Source organism: Oratosquilla oratoria, chromosome 1, assembly GCF_046742065.1.
Source record: "Oratosquilla oratoria isolate Oo_2021 chromosome 1, ASM4674206v1, whole genome shotgun sequence".
NCBI lineage: Eukaryota > Metazoa > Arthropoda > Malacostraca > Stomatopoda > Squillidae > Oratosquilla > Oratosquilla oratoria.
Window position 1 is genome coordinate 70,245,998 of NC_134777.1, and position 14,388 is coordinate 70,260,385.

The 14,388-nt window shown below is 43.2% G+C and overlaps 1 protein-coding gene across 1 annotated transcript in view; it reads left to right on the top strand.

Annotated features, from left to right (window-relative positions):
- Positions 1-8,080: 8,080 nt before the first annotated feature.
- The window catches only part of Rab40 (RAS oncogene family member Rab40), a 52,537-nt gene continuing 46,229 nt past the window's right edge, over positions 8,081-14,388 (top strand). Inside the window, exon 1 of the mRNA XM_076204692.1 lies at positions 8,081-8,846. Coding sequence (XP_076060807.1) covers positions 8,696-8,846 — 151 coding nt within the window. The 5' untranslated portion in view covers positions 8,081-8,695. The remainder of the gene's footprint in view (positions 8,847-14,388) is intronic.

Here is a 14,388-nt window from a genome sequence, read left to right on the forward strand (position 1 = left end):
AGAAAACAGTAGGTCAACATAAATGGAGTAAAATCTAAGTGGGGCAATGTCATTAGTGGGGTTCCCCAGGGCTCGGTTTTGGGTCCCTTGTTGTTCATTATGTACATACACGACTTAGACAATGGGATAAATAGTGATGTTAGTAAGTTTGCGGATGACACTAAAATAGGATGCCTAATTAGATCAGGAGACGACGCAGAGATTCTGCAGGATGATCCTAACAAATTGTTCACATGGTCGGTGAAATAGCAAATGAACTTCAATATCTCTAAGTGTAGCGTGTTAAACGTCGGGCTACACAACCCCGAAAATAGATACAACTTAGATAACACGCTTTTAGAGAAAACTGAGTGCGAGAGAGACTTGGGAGTTCTGGTGAGTCCGAACCTTATAACCAGGAAGCAGTGCATTAGCGCCAGAAATAAAGCTAACAGGGCATTAGGTTTCATTGCTAGGACGGTAACGAATAGAAGTGCAGAAGTAATTATCAAACTCAAGCGATAGTTAGACCCATCCTTGACTATGCGGTACAGTTTTGGTCTCCGTCCTACAGAATGGACATAAATTCACTAGAATCAGTACAGAGAAGAATGGCCAAAATGATACATGGACTCAGAAATTTTCCTTACGAAGAGAGGCTTAGGCACCTTAACTTACATTCTCTGGAAAGATCCCAGAGTGCGGGGTGATCTAATAGAGGTATTCAAGTGGATCAAAGGCTATAGCAAGGATGATGCAAACAAGGTCATCATATTAAAACAACAGGGCAGGACTCGCAGTAGTGGATTTAAACTGGACAAATTTAGATTTAAGGAGGAAATAGGCAAGAATTGGTTTACTAATAGGGTGGTCGACGAATGGAATAGACTTAGTAACCATGTAATAAGGGCTGAAACTATCAGTTGTTTTAAGAAACGATTAGACAACTTTATGGGTGGGGATGACAGGTGGTGATGGATACGGAGCTGCCTAGTGTAGGCCTTGTGGTCTCTTGCAGTCTCCTTCATTCTTATGTTCTGATGTTCTGTTGAAGAACAAAGTACGACCGGTGTTGGATTTCCGAGAACTGAACCAGTTCATGAGGTGTCATACTGGCGATGATTTTGTAGACGTACGAGACCCTCTGCAGATGGCACCAAATGAAAGATGCGTCCACGATTAGACCTGCAGGCGGCTTGCCTACAAATTCACGTGACGAAGAAGCTATGGAAATATGAACCAATAGAATATAAAAGTACAACATATTGGTTGGCCAGACTGGGGTTTGGGCTGTGCTCAGCCCCGAGGATCATGGCGAGGATCCTGAAGACAGTACTGGAGGAGACTGAAACGATGAAGAAGCATACGGACTCATGCCTCGATGACATACTGGTAGATGATACTGTGGCATCGACGTCGGACGACGTGAAACATTTAGCTCGGTTCGGATTGGTCTCGAAGGAGCAGGAACCGATGGAAGAAGGAACGGTGTTGGGACTCCGACTAGAGAGAGAGACGGGAGCGAAAAACTTGACGTTCAGGAGAGGCAACGAGATCCCGAATGTAACGGACGAGATGAGCAGACAAGAGCTCTTCTCCCTGTGTGGCAAATTGGTGGGTCACTACCTGATCGCCGGTTGGCTCCGTGTAGCGTGCAGTTATATTAAGAGGTGGTCAGGGTCGAAGGATTGGGGAGAGAATGTTGATGAGGGCATTCTAACGATAATGCGTGACGTCGTACAACGGATGAGATGATCCAGTGAGAGGATAGTAGAATGCACCATAACAGGGCCCAGGTGTAGTGTGGTACGATGCTAGCAGCAGCATAAAACCGGCGTCGTCTTAGAGATAGGAGGCGTGGTAGTCAAAGATGGAGTATGGCAAAAAAAAAAAAAAAAAAACGGATGACTACCATCACATAAACTTATCGGAGTTGGACGCGGTAATAAAAGGGGTCCATTTGGCGCTAAAATTGGGGAATTCAGGACTGACTCAGCCACATTAGCGGGGTGGATGAATTCAGTGCTGACGGCTGAGAAGAGAATATGCACGAAAGGGCTGCATAGGTCCTTGTGAAACGGCGTATTGGGATCCTAAGGAAGTTAATAGACTAGTTCTGCATGAAGATGAGCATGACCCAGGTGCTGCTGGGAATGAACAAAACGAATGCGCTAACCAGAGTGAAGAAAAGCTGGCTGAAAGTGCCGGAAGCACAAGACAAGGAAAAGTTTGAAGTGTGCGCTGCAGGGTCCCTCTGCGCGAAAGAGTTGTATGGAACTCATCACCTAGGTATCGATAGGTCATTGTCATTGGCAAGGAAAATTGACCCAAACATAACAAGGGAAGAAGTTCGGCGGGAGGTGAGAGCGTGCGTTTGATGTCAGTCAATAGACCCCGCCCCCAGACCGCACGCGACGGAGGAACTTAGCGTATAAGAAAAATGGAGGAGGCTGGCGGTTGGTGTAACCCACTATCGGTGGTTGACTGCGGCCCGGGACGCTTCGCCGTCTGGCGGAAGATGAAGACGGAGACTGGAGAGGAAATTGCACGGGTGATGAATGAAATGTTTCTGGAACGGGGTCCAGTGGATGAAGTTTTGATGGATAATAGCACCGCATTTTGGTCGGGGGCGCTGAAAGAAATGCTGGACAAGTGAGGCACGAAACAATTCTTTCGGACTGCTTACCGGCCGAGCGGAAATGGAATAGTTGAACGACACCATCGCACGATTAAGTCCATGGCCGAGAGGGCGCTAATACCACTCGCGGAGACAGTCTTCTGGTATAACATGTCCCCTAGGTTAGGGCAAGACGAAGGTTCGATTCCACAGAGGGCCTTATTTGAATATGATTGGCAACATCCTCGGGTAAGGCCGGTGCTACCAGCCAATACTGAAGAAGGCCCCGCCTCAGTACAGGTGGGGGGGAGGAGGGATGGGTGAGGCCAAAGGATGGTAAGTGCACGTCACAGTGAACGATGGGGGTCGTTACGGAGGTAAATTTGGGGAACAACATCTCTGTAGAGGAGTGCCGCGACATATCTTGGACCCCGGTAGTGTGATGAGTGACGAAGAAATTTAGGAAGAGAGTCACGACATAGTAGAGAATGAGGGAGTGGCATTCCGGAGGCGCCAGCGCGACAGACATCCTCAAGATGGCTGCAGAACTACGAAGTAGGAAATGGAGGAGACGAAGAAGATGGAGAATAGGTTGATCTCGAGATCAATGGGGGTGGGGGTGAATGTAGTACAGACGGTGATGCGCAGTTGTCACCCCCGGCGCGGGGTCAGGTCAGAGTGAGGAGGGAGTGCCGCTGATACGCGAAGGCGCCGGGGCCCCCAGTATGTGTAAGCGGGTGAAACGATGGGGAGCAAGTGGAGCTGTGCTAGGATTAAATTTAAGTAAGCTTAGTGATGCAAAAAAAAAAAAAAAGTTTTTTTAATCGCAAGTTTAAACAAATATATATTTTTATGAGTTTTTTTACACGTCCAAATTTGTTCAGATATTAAATATCAAGTACATGAAAACAGGTGTAAGTACTTGATTCATCCCTCCACATATGCATATCTACCTTATCCAAAGAGATATCAGACACAGTATAAAAATAAACAAGGAATTAACCTTTTTAGTCAGGACTCAGATGCTGCAACAAGTACAGATACTGTATATGGGCCAATATGGCTACCTTACAAAATTTACTCTTAGTATAATCTTCAAAGATTAAACACTCCAAATTTCCTTGTTATGAATGGTTAAACATACACATAAAATAGGATATACAATAAGGTATGCACAAATTAATCAAGGTCTATGGCCTGGAAAAAGCAAGAGAGTGCAAGGATAGGAGCAAATGGAGCCTTCTGTCATGGCCATCCCCTGGAAGGGGGGGGGGGAGAGTTCCTAGGAACAGGCATCAGACTCAGACATTGTAGATATAGTAGGCTCTGAACTTCTGACTCCATCAATCCAAGTCCTGAGGTTGCTGCTGTTCATCTTCAGGCTCCTCTATATCAGATGGGGAAATCTGGGGCCGGCCGCCGGGGCCGGGCGGCTCATCATTTGACCCCTCAGGATATTCCGTTTCTGAATCATCCGACTCAAGCTGGAAAGTAGGGATGTTGCTTGAAGCAGTAGAAACCCTGCTGGTTGATGGCTGTGGTTATAGTAGTGGTGTATAAGTGGCAGGAGCTGCATAAAACAAAATATAAAAAAAACACGAAAATATCCATGTTTTTTGTATAAAAACAGGTTTTTATATAAAAAAAAATAGCACGTTTTTTAGTTGCATCTATAGGTAAGCTAAGATGGGGAGTGATAGAAATGTGGTGCGAAATATAGGGGAATTAAAGAATGAAGCAGAAGCAACGAAAGGAACGGGATTTCTACAGAAATCAGGTAACTGATCGACAAAAATCCTACAGTTTGTTTATAGGTCAATTGAAATGGTAATAATAAGTACAGTATGTAGTTTTGCTTAAGCAATGAACGTTGTAATGCTCACAATCCACGGGGTACCCGGTTCGAAGGACCAGCGAGAGTTGGGGTTATGCAATGCAATCTGTGGAGAATATTATAACTCCCGATAAATTTCCCATCCCTTTTAATACGTAATGCTGACGGTGTAAGTTTAATCTAGGTGACCGCCCCACCGAGTTAATTCGGGATATTCCTGTGAAAACCCCGTATACATTGGAAGCATACCTGTGATCGGCAGGGACTCATCGAACCCTGAAAAGTACAATGGCACCACAAAGAATCATATATCTTTGTGATAATGTAATAATTTTTCTCTTTCTGTTTTATTTGGATATTCCATTAAAACGTCATATTATAATTTACCGTGGCCTTGGGGCCACTTGGCGATTTTTTTCGTCTTTGTTTTGGTAGTGGTGAAATGTGCGTGGACTTTAGGCGTGGTATGGGAGATAGAATGGGAATGGGGGTAGGATGAAGATATGTGTTGAGAGGAGACTGGTTCTCTCATAGAACGCGTCTCCTCACTTTGGTTTAGCACCCGCTCCGTTGCATTTGCACTTCACATGATTGGGTTTATATGAGGTCTGTGATTGGGGTAAATTTCATATCATTCCCCAATCACGAATCACTAACACTTCTGGTCAGTTTCAAATCATGTCTCAGACTGCGTAACAGGGGTCCGACGTCGCGCCGAACGGCTAGTGACCTTCGACCTCTCGTTACCTTTGGTAACGAGAGGTCGAAGGTCACTAGGCCTATGGGAGGTACAACTTCACCTTAAGTGAAGTGAAAAGGTTGCACGATGCATATAATAGGTAATCCCCATACATAGGAATTAGATATGGGTAATACACCAGAACCAATACTCAAGACGGAGAAGTCACCAGGTGGTAAATAAAAAGATTAATAATGAAAATGATATATCGGTAACTCGACATTCCTGGATAGGGTAGTCAACCATGCTTAGTGTAACTACGGCGTCTAGTCGCTTACATAACATTTCATATAATGTTTTCGTATATATAAAAAAATTATAGGACACTCTATCTAAATTGAAAAAGTAAAGTTGTATAATTTGTTATGCATGCTTTCATATACTAAGCATTCTAGAATAGATTGATATGCTTAATTGTTCTATTTTAATCTTAATTCAATTCTGCAACTATCAATTCACTAAATCAACTGAAGCCGTAACCACAGATGTCTATATTAATTTGTAATAATAGTTTATTTCCTCTAAAAAATGTCTCTGTCGGGATTTATTCGCGACAGATTTTGGGTCATAGTCACCCCACACAGTACATATCTCAATTTTTTCCCTCTCCGCTTTCGTTTTCTCCTGGTACACCATACACCAATCTAATGACTCATCTCCCACACTAGTTTTTAAATCCTCCAATCAGGGCCGTAGCCATCGGGGGGCTATGAGGGAGCTTACCCTCCCCAATTGATTTTTACTCAAAAGTATCATAGATACACTACACCGGAAAATTTACAAAAAATAAGCTAAGTTTATGGTGAATTTGTGATACATGATGTATATACATAAAATATAAAATTGTAGTTATCATTAGAGGCATATCAAATATTATCTAGCTATCTAGATAATATATATATATATATATATATATATATATATATATATATATATATATATATGTGTGTGTGTGTGTGTGTGTGTGTTCACCTCGGATCTGCTGCAGCCTCTTTTCGAGACAGCCAGACACCACCCTACGGCAGTGAGCTCAGAGCTCATTATTAGCAGATCTCTGGGTAGGTCTGAGACCACTCACACTCCACACACCGGGAATGCAAGGTCACAACTCCTTGACTAACGTCCCGTACCTACTCGCTGCTAGGTGAACAGGGGCTACACGTGAAAGGAGACAAACCCAACTTGTCTCCGCCCGGCCGGGGAATCGAACCCCGGTTCTCCGGCTTGTGAGGCCAGTGCCTTACCAATCCGCCACCGGATTGTGTGTGTGTGTGTGTGTGTGTGTGTATGTATGTATTTGTGTGTCTGTGATTCACTGTGGTCTTGGACCACGTGTTGTACTTGTGATCGACAGTTATTTCCTTCCCGTAAGAGAGCTCAAAGCTCATATATGACCGGTATATGGATAATGGTGTGACTTTACACGCACACACACAGCTCCCCGCCCACGAGAGTTAGAGTAACGACTTGCAGTGCAGCGATACTGAACTAATTTCAGCCCTGAGCGGGATTCGAACCCGGACCTCTGTAGTGGCGGCGGGAACTCTAATCACTGCGCCACCGAGTCGTGTATGTGTGTGATTCACCACCATGGTCTTGGGTCACGTGTTGGACTCGTGATCGACAGTTATTTCCCTTTCGGAAGAGAGCTCTGAGCTCATAATTATATGACGGATCTATGGATAATGCTGTGACCCACGCACACACACACACACAAATTCCCCCCCCCACGATAGTTGGAGTAACGACCCGCAGCGCAGCGATACTGAAATTATTTCAGCCCTGAGCGGGATTCGAACCCGGACCGCCGTAGTGGCAGCCCCCCCCCTCAACATTTAATTCCTGGCTACGGCCCTACCTTCAATACTGCCACTTCCACATTCTTCCCAAAAATCTCCACACACTGATTCAATTCATTCCAAAACTCCTCTCTCCTCGCTTTTGACAGTAGCAGGGCCATACATGCAAACATCTTTATAATCAATTTCCATTTTACCCACATTATTGTTCCTGACACTTTCACATCTTATCACTTATGAACAGGGCAATTTTTTCTCTCTACTCGCAACACTACCTACGACACTCCCAAATTGACTCCCCTTTCCCTCTCAATTTAGTTTCAATGGAAACACATCCGTCATCCTTCACGCAAATACTAATCTCTTCCTTTTTGTTCCACATCCACGTACATCGAAATATCCGATTACTAGAGTTCTGGTTGGAGTCTCCCAGACCGCCTTGACTCAATGGGAGAAACAGAGGGAAATTTCTAATCCCCTCACTTCGTCCCATTTGTTTGCCTTCGACAACAGGCATGGAAACTTAGTTTTTCTTGATAAAGCTTAGTTACCGATGCTTTAACATGGATTGTAGACTCACAATCATTTACTGAAGTTATGCAATTTCCAGGTATGAAATTGAATATAAATGTGGTACAATGTAATAATGTTGAAATATGGTTAGTCCTTCCGTAAGTTTTCTGTTAGCATTGATTCATGTACACAATGTATGTGCTGCCATCTGGCAAGTCATAGAGCATTCCATTTACAACTGCTCTGCAGAATTTTCGGTCCCGCCGGACTAAATATTTCCACTTTGATAGCCTGCATAACAAGATTATTATTGTTTCCCCTAGAAGCATGTCATTAAATTTGTATAACTTATGGTTATATTTATTCTATCTTATTGTTATAATATATGACATTAATTTCTTAGTTTTTCTCTTTATGTTTATTCACCCGTTGTTTCTGCGAACTCTTTAGAACTAAAGCTTAGTCTTTCTTATATTTTTATCTCCTTTTATTTGACATTTTTTATTCAAATCTAGCCTTATATTCTTGAAAAATATATGAAAGAGTAAAGGTGGGGCTGAAGTAAGGGGGGCCATGAGATGTCCAATGAATCAAGTATCGCAAGTAGTTGTTTGTTTTTAATGAGTTGTTGCCGTACCACTGGAAGTGAAGTGACGACTTAGTGTTTTCACCGTTAACAGATCGAGGTTACAAGTTAGTTTTTGGTATGAGTGTTGTTGTGATAGGACCAAGTGACTTATAAGTTTGGTTTGATAGGTACACGAAACACCCAAAAGCATAAGGTAGTCGTATCTAAGTGTCTGTGGAAGAACAACAAAGAAACTTTCCCATCAGATAGGCTGCATTGACGCGAGATTTCCTCGGTATCCTCGAAACCTGGAAGTGGTGACCTTGAATCACCCATCAAGAAGCGCACCCAAAGCATTATAAACCGCAGAGATCATCAAAGAAGTGCAGAGGAGAGGCAGGCTCAGCCTCTCTGGCCCAAGCAGTTCCGCGCCTATCCCCAGCCAAGACATCATCAAGAAAAGCCCTCGACCCAGTACTGAGAGTATCTAAATCGTATTACGTGCTACCTTGTTGCGTCACGTTAAGTGTTTATATTTGCCACCCTGAAGTTGGCAAGGTTGGCTTGCTGGACGGCTGGCAGCAGTGACCATCCAAATGGTGGAACAGAAACACATTTTGAAGAACAAGGGGGTGCAAGTGCTGAGATGAGCATGATGAGTGATGGGGGGGAGGGTTCTAAACCCTATGATTACCTCCTTAAATTCCTCCTGGTGGGTGACAGTGATGTGGGCAAATATGAAATACTTCATGGGCTGGAGGACGGGTCTGCGGAGTCGCCCTTCTGCGTTGGAAGTGGTAAGTTGCATTAAAGTGTTTTGATCTTATTTTATCTGTAAAACTTATAGTAATTTTTGAGTATGTGAAAAAAGAGTATAGGGTTTATATGTAAACTTCATGGTTGTGGATATGTTTATAACTACAAAGTTTATGCATAATACAGATGGGAATAAGGTTGTGCCTGATAACTCTAGAGCCATACCTATCTTATAATACTTCAAAATAATGTAGATCATGAATTTACTATAGGTATATACTACTTTTTATGAAAAAAAAAGAAAAAATAGTAGTTTTTCAATTGTATTGAAATTCCCTCTTGATTTATTTTCTTTTCAACCATGTACTAATTTTCTGTTGTGCTTCATCATTCCACCAGATGCTCTATGGTATTCATTCTAGTATTTTCCTAATATCAAGGGGAGTAGAACGTATAAGAATGCTATTAGATGAAAATAGCTTATACTTAGAGCTGTTGTGGATGATCAGGAGCACCATGACAAGTCAATAAATTAAAATTGAACCCATCAGATCTTTCTATGCAGTTTATGCTTGGAAGTGAAAGGGGAAATAGCCCAAAATGAAACCAAAAATACCAAAAGAAATATGATGGCATAAAAATTTAGTTGCAGGGATGCTATCATGGACTAGTTTACCTTGTAAGACCACATTTTCTATAGATCTACTATAAATTCATTGACTTAATGATATACAGCATAGTAATATGTTAAAGTAAGTTTTTGTAGTCAGCCAGTATTTATTTCTGTACCTGTAAAGATAATTGTATAGTAAGAAATTCAAGAGAAGAAGCGAGCATTCACAGATTGGTTACAAAAGAGGACGGGGGAGTCATATGAGACGTACAAAGAAAAGAAAAGAGAAGTAAAGCAAAAGGTAAAGGAGGCAAAGAGGAGAGCAGATGTGAAATGGGGTAGGAGTATGACAGAAAATTTTGAAAGTAATAAAAAGATGTTTTGGAAAGAAATTAAGAGAGGAAGAGGAGGCGAATCAAGTAGGGAAGTAAAGGTAAAAGGTACAGATGGAGAGATGATAATGGAAGAGATGGCAGTAAGGGGAAGATGGGCAGAATATTTTAGGGAGTTGCTAAATGTGAAGGAGGATAGGGAAGGAAAGCTGCAGTGGGAAGTGCGAAGAAAATGACAGTGATGAGTGAGGAGAATGGAGGAGAAATAAGGAAGGATGAGGTGAAGGCAGTTGTAAAGATGATGAAAGCAGGTAAGGCACCTGGTCTGGATGGATGCCATGCAGAATGTCTGAAAAAGGGAGGTTCAGTGATGGTGGACTGGTTGGTGAGGTTATTTAATGTTTGCTGGAGAGAGGGTAGAGTACCGGAGGACTGGAGAAGTGCCTGTATAGTTCCTCTTTACAAGGGAAAAGGGGACAAGTGTGAATGTAGTAGTTTCAGAGGGATTAGCCTATTAAGTGTAGTAGGGAAGGCTTATGGGAGGATCTTAATTGAGAGGATTAGGAGAGGAACAGAAGGAGTAATTGGTGAGGAACAGTGTGGATTTAGGACAGGTAGAGGTTGTGTAGATCAGATCTTTGTGGTAAGACAGATATGTGAGAAAGCTATAGGAAAGGGGAAGGATGTTTTTTGGGCTTTTATGGATCTGGAAAAGGCTTATGATAGGGTAGACAGAAAGGCACTGTGGGAGGTTATGCAGATTTATGGGATAGGAGGAAAGCTTTTGGGAGCTGTCAAGAGTTTTTATGAGAGTAGTAGAGCTTGTGTCAGGATTAGAAATGGAGAGAGTGAGTGGTTTGAAGTAAAGGTGGGACTTCGTCAAGGATGCGTTATGTCACCCTGGCTGTTCAACTTATACATGGATGGGGTGGTGCGAGAGGTGAATGCTAGGGTAGTGGGTCAGGGATTGGAGATGGTTAAAGAAAATGGAGAAAAGTGGGAGGTGAGCCAGCTGTTGTTTGCGGACGACACTGTGCTTGTGGCAGGGTCAGAGGAGGGATTGAGGAAGTTGGTGGCAGAGTTTGGGAGAGTATGTGATAGAAGAAAGCTAAAGATAAATGTGGGTAAATGTAAGGTGATGAGATGTACAAGGGGTGAAAGTGGCAGTAGACTGGAAGTGAACATTAAGGGAGAGCGACTGGAGGAAGTGGATAGTTTTAGATACTTGGGTGCAAGTGTAGCAGGAAAAGGTGGAGGTAGAATGTAGATTGAGAGAAGCGAGTAAATGCCTTGGTGGATTAAAGAGTGTAATGAGGAATAGACATTTGGGAATGGATGCGAAGAGGAGACTGTATGAAGGAGTGATTGTGCCAACAGCACTGTATGGGGCAGAAATGTGGAACATAAGAGAAGAAGAGAGAAGGAGTTTGAATGTGTTTGAGATGAGGTGTCTGAGAAGTATGGTGGGGGTTACTATGCTGGATAGAGTGAGAAATGAGGAGGTGTGGAGGAGAACAGGGGTGAAAAAGGATTTGGGAGATAGGGTTGATGAAAGAATATTAGGATGGTTTGGACACATGGAAAGAATGAGTGAAGAAAGACTAGTAAAAGAGGTATGGAAGGCAGATGTGGAGGGAGTGAACATGAGGGGACGTCCTAGGATGAGATGGATGGATGGGGTGAAGGGGGCTTTGGGGAAGAGGGGAATGTCTGTTGAGGAAGGAAGGGAGAGGACGGAAGACAGGGGTGAGTGGAGAATGGTTGTATATGGATGATGTTGTGATTGCATGAGGAGGAATGGGCGGGGGTGTGGGGGGTGGGGTAGTATGTGTGAGTAAATTTTGACGCAGCCCGATGGGATTTCTCCCCGTCCTCTCCTTATATGCAAGGGGGGACGGAGAGGGGGGGTCGCCGATTAAATGAAGCGGCCTTGCTGTGGATGTGCTGTGTCTTGCGACACTGCTTCTGACCCAGGGCGGTGGGCAGGGTGCAGGGATGACCCGTCATCCAGGAGGTGCTCAGATGAGAGGGAGGGTGGGAGGGGTGTGGAGTGTATTTAGGGATGAAATGGGTGGGAGTGTTTTTATGCCTTTCCCTTTTTGGCTACCTCCCATGGAAGGGGGAAAAAGCCTTGGTATATGTATGTATGTATGTAAGAAATTCAAGAATAACATACATACATACATACATATACCAAGGCTTTTTCCCCCTTACAAGGGAGGTCGCAAAAAAGGGAAAGGCATAAAAACACTCCCACCCATTTCATCCCTAAATACACTCCACACCCCTCCCACCCTCCCTCTCATCTGAGCACCTCCTGGATGACGGGTCATCCCTGCACCCTGCCCACCGCCCTGGGTCAGAAGCAGTGTCGCAAGACACAGCACATCCACAGCAAGGCCGCTTCATTTAATTGGCGACCCCCCCTCTCCGTCCCCCTTTGCATATAAGGAGAGGACGGGGAGAAATCCCTTCGGGCTGTGTCAAAACTTACTCACACATACTACCCCACCCCCCACCCCCCTGCCCATTCCTCCTCATGCAATCACAACATCATCCATATACAACCATTCTCCACTCACTTCTGTCTTCCGTCCTCTCCCTTCCTTCCTCAACAGACATTCCCCTCTTCCCCAAAGCCCCCTTCACCCCATCCATCCACCTCATCCTAGGACGTCCCCTCATGTTCACTCCCTCCACATCTGCCTTCAATACCTCTTTTACTAGTCTTTCTTCACTCATTCTTTCCATGTGTCCAAACCATCCTAATATTCTTTCATCAACCCTATCTCCCAAATCCTTTTTCACCCCTGTTCTCCTCCTCACCTCCTCATTTCTCACTCTATCCAGCCTAGTAACCCCCACCATACTTCTCAGACACCTCATCTCAAACACATTCAAACTCCTTCTCTCTTCTTCTCTTATGTTCCACGTTTCTGCCCCATACAGTGCTGTTGGCACAATCACTCCTTCATACAGTCTCCTCTTCGCATCCATTCCCAAATGTCTATTCCTCATTACACTCTTTAATCTACCAAGGCATTTACTCACTTCTCTCAATCTACATTCTACCTCCACCTTCACTCCACCTTTTCCTGCTACACTTGCACCCAAGTATCTAAAACTATCCACTTCCTCCAGTCGCTCTCCCTTAATGTTCACTTCCAGTCTACTGCCACTTTCACCCCTTGTACATCTCATCACCTTACTTTTACCCACATTTATCTTATGTATATCATTATGTCAAGAATAACAACCTGTAATAAAGTTAGATAATTAAAGTAGTAGAATTACAGAACAAAAATTGCAGTAATGGATCCCCCCCCCGTGAAGGTAAAACTTTAAAGAGGGAGATTTAACTATAAGGAGAAATTTGCAATGATTATTTATAAAGATGAAAGTTCTTGAACTGGTTAAAATATGACATGAGACCAGAAATTTATATGCTCTGGATAGTTTGTTAGATCTGAATTATATTAAACTGAAGTCCATTAGATTGAGGTTTAAGCATATCTCCCATCCATGCATCTTTAATACTTCTCCTCAGCCTTACCAATGACAGTGAAGATTGGAACTCCAGGAAAAAATTTAATTTTTGTGGATACAAAAATGGGTCACCATGAGCATAGCTCCCCTTCCCGTATAATACAACAAGGTAAATACACAGCTCTTTCCAAATTAACATATGAACAAAGATTATCCAAATTGGAATTACCAACATTGGAGCAGAGAAAAGAAAGAGGAGATCTACTGACTATCTATAGAATCATGAAATGAATGGAAATCCTTGATAGGAATGATTTACTAAAATGGGACAGTGAAAAAACAAGAGGACATGAAAAGAAACTCAAAAAGGATAACTATAGAAGAGAGCTGAAAAGAAATATCTTCCCACACAGTGCTGGTTACCTAGAATAATTTAGATAAAGAAACAGTGTGTGCAAACACTATTCAAGATTTTAAGAAAAAACTTGATGCTGAAAGATACAAAGACGGGTCACCACGAGCATAGCTCCCTTCCTGTATGATACAACTAGGTAAATATGTGAATTTAAGGCTAGGTATGATAAATTGGAGTGTAGGAGACAGGACCCAATATATCTTGCTCCTTTCTTGTATACTTCATTTAGGTAAACACACACACACACCGATGGACCACCAACTGGAAAGGATGTCTCAAACGAGCTCTGGAGAATGGCGCTTTTTTGCTAAGTTGGAGGATAACAAACACCTAGTTAGTATTTGTGTGGGAAGGGGAGCTTAACCCCTTCCATACGGTGCCGCACACGTAGGCGTCATGGACTTAGATCTCGGTGGCAGCAGCCAATGCCAGCCGTACGACGTGTCGTAATAATACTCGCATCATAAAATATAGTCACCGCTTATATCGATCGTTCTCTCTTCACCCGTGAATTTTGATAACCATAGAAAATGCGATTACAAAAGAATTAGAAAGAATGTCATTATGGAGGGGCGACTACAATAAATATAATCAAGACGCCAATATGGCAGCCTCGCGAATACACTCGCTCCCCATGACGCCTACGTGTGCGGCACCGTATGGAAGGGGTTAAGGGTGCTCAAAATGAGTTGATAGAGTGAAATTAAAGAGTGACAAAGAAGCAGAAATGGAGGATA